The sequence below is a fragment of the Belonocnema kinseyi genome, chromosome 4 (assembly GCF_010883055.1).
Source record: "Belonocnema kinseyi isolate 2016_QV_RU_SX_M_011 chromosome 4, B_treatae_v1, whole genome shotgun sequence".
Classification (NCBI taxonomy): domain Eukaryota; kingdom Metazoa; phylum Arthropoda; class Insecta; order Hymenoptera; family Cynipidae; genus Belonocnema; species Belonocnema kinseyi.
In genome coordinates, this window is record NC_046660.1 from 124,589,590 (window position 1) to 124,590,858 (window position 1,269).

Consider the following 1,269-nt stretch of genomic DNA (forward strand, 5'->3'; position numbering starts at 1 on the left):
AATCTCAGGTATAGTAAAAAAAGATTAATTGTCAATTCAATCCAATTTAAATAAAATTTACCTAATACGTACTTTCATATTTACACAGATGTCGAATCTAGCAGAAACTCCAAAGAAAATACTCCTGAAAGAACAAAAATCTCGAAAAAGCCTGCAAACCAAGAACGTTCGATCATTTCAGCCTCAAGGAAACCAAAGGAGTTACAAAAACAGACTTCGATTCTTTTTGGCAGTTCCAATTATTCTTTACAAAATGACGATGGTATACTTATATTCTTTCTAAATAAAAATTTAAAAGTAACATAAATTTTACTAAATAGGAGCTATATAAATTCCTCGTTCGTAGAAACTTAGGGAAATAGCAAAGAACATGAAAACATACGTCTGTCCACAGATGTATGATTACATATTCTTTATTATTTCCCAAAGTTTCAATGAAAAATAATTATTATTGTGACAAAAAATTTTAATTTAATTTTGAACTTTTTATGTTTTCAGGATTTCAAAATTGTTTAAAAAATATGGAGAATAGAATGGTTACTATAATAAGAAAAGAGATCAAAAACGCCAAGAACAGCATTTTGTACGACTTGAAGAAAAGAATGGATTCTTTATCAACGTCATTATTGGAGAATGGCATTGAAACGACCGTAGGAAAAATTAAGGAGGAGAAGAAAAAGTTGGATATTCAACTGCCTATTTGTGATTTGGAAACATTCAAGACGTTTGATGAAGCTGTAAAAAATGATCTTGTAAAAAATAGCGCTTTTGTAAGTATAAAGTACTTTACATTTAAAATTAGATAAGATAATTAGAATTCATAATTGATTAGAACTAGAGAATATGATGATAATAATAATGTATTGTTTTCAGAAATCCTTGATCAAGTGCTTGCTTCAAGGATCCACATCCGTGTCAGAAGGTATCCGAAATTGCCTGCCTTTTTTTATGGGAAAAGAAGTCCAACTTCAATATACTGCAACTGGACGCAAAGTAAAGGGCGTCGGGAAAGACAATTTCGGTGACACATACACCTACCAATGTATGGCAGGTATGTATTCAGAAAAACGAATCCCTAAAATTTGTTTTAAAATATTTTCTATGTATTTCACATTTATCATCATATATTTTCAATTCGACAATTTCTCTTTATAAAAAAAACTTTTCTTTAATCTTGTAGCTTGTTTACTATTTAATTTTAAAGTTTAGTCATCTCTAAGATAAAAAGTCTTGAAATTATAAATTAATTTGTAAAAATAATTAAATTCC

General features: G+C 28.6%; 1 protein-coding gene across 1 annotated transcript in view; it reads left to right on the top strand.

The window, feature by feature from the left end:
- LOC117171075 overlaps positions 1–1,209 on the top strand; it is a 1,877-nt gene extending 668 nt beyond the window's left edge. Inside the window, exons 3-6 of the mRNA XM_033358124.1 lie at positions 89–262; positions 499–770; positions 874–1,051; positions 1,181–1,209. Coding sequence (XP_033214015.1) covers positions 89–262; positions 499–770; positions 874–1,051; positions 1,181–1,209 — 653 coding nt within the window. The remainder of the gene's footprint in view (positions 1–88; positions 263–498; positions 771–873; positions 1,052–1,180) is intronic.
- The last annotated feature ends 60 nt before the right edge of the window (positions 1,210–1,269 follow it).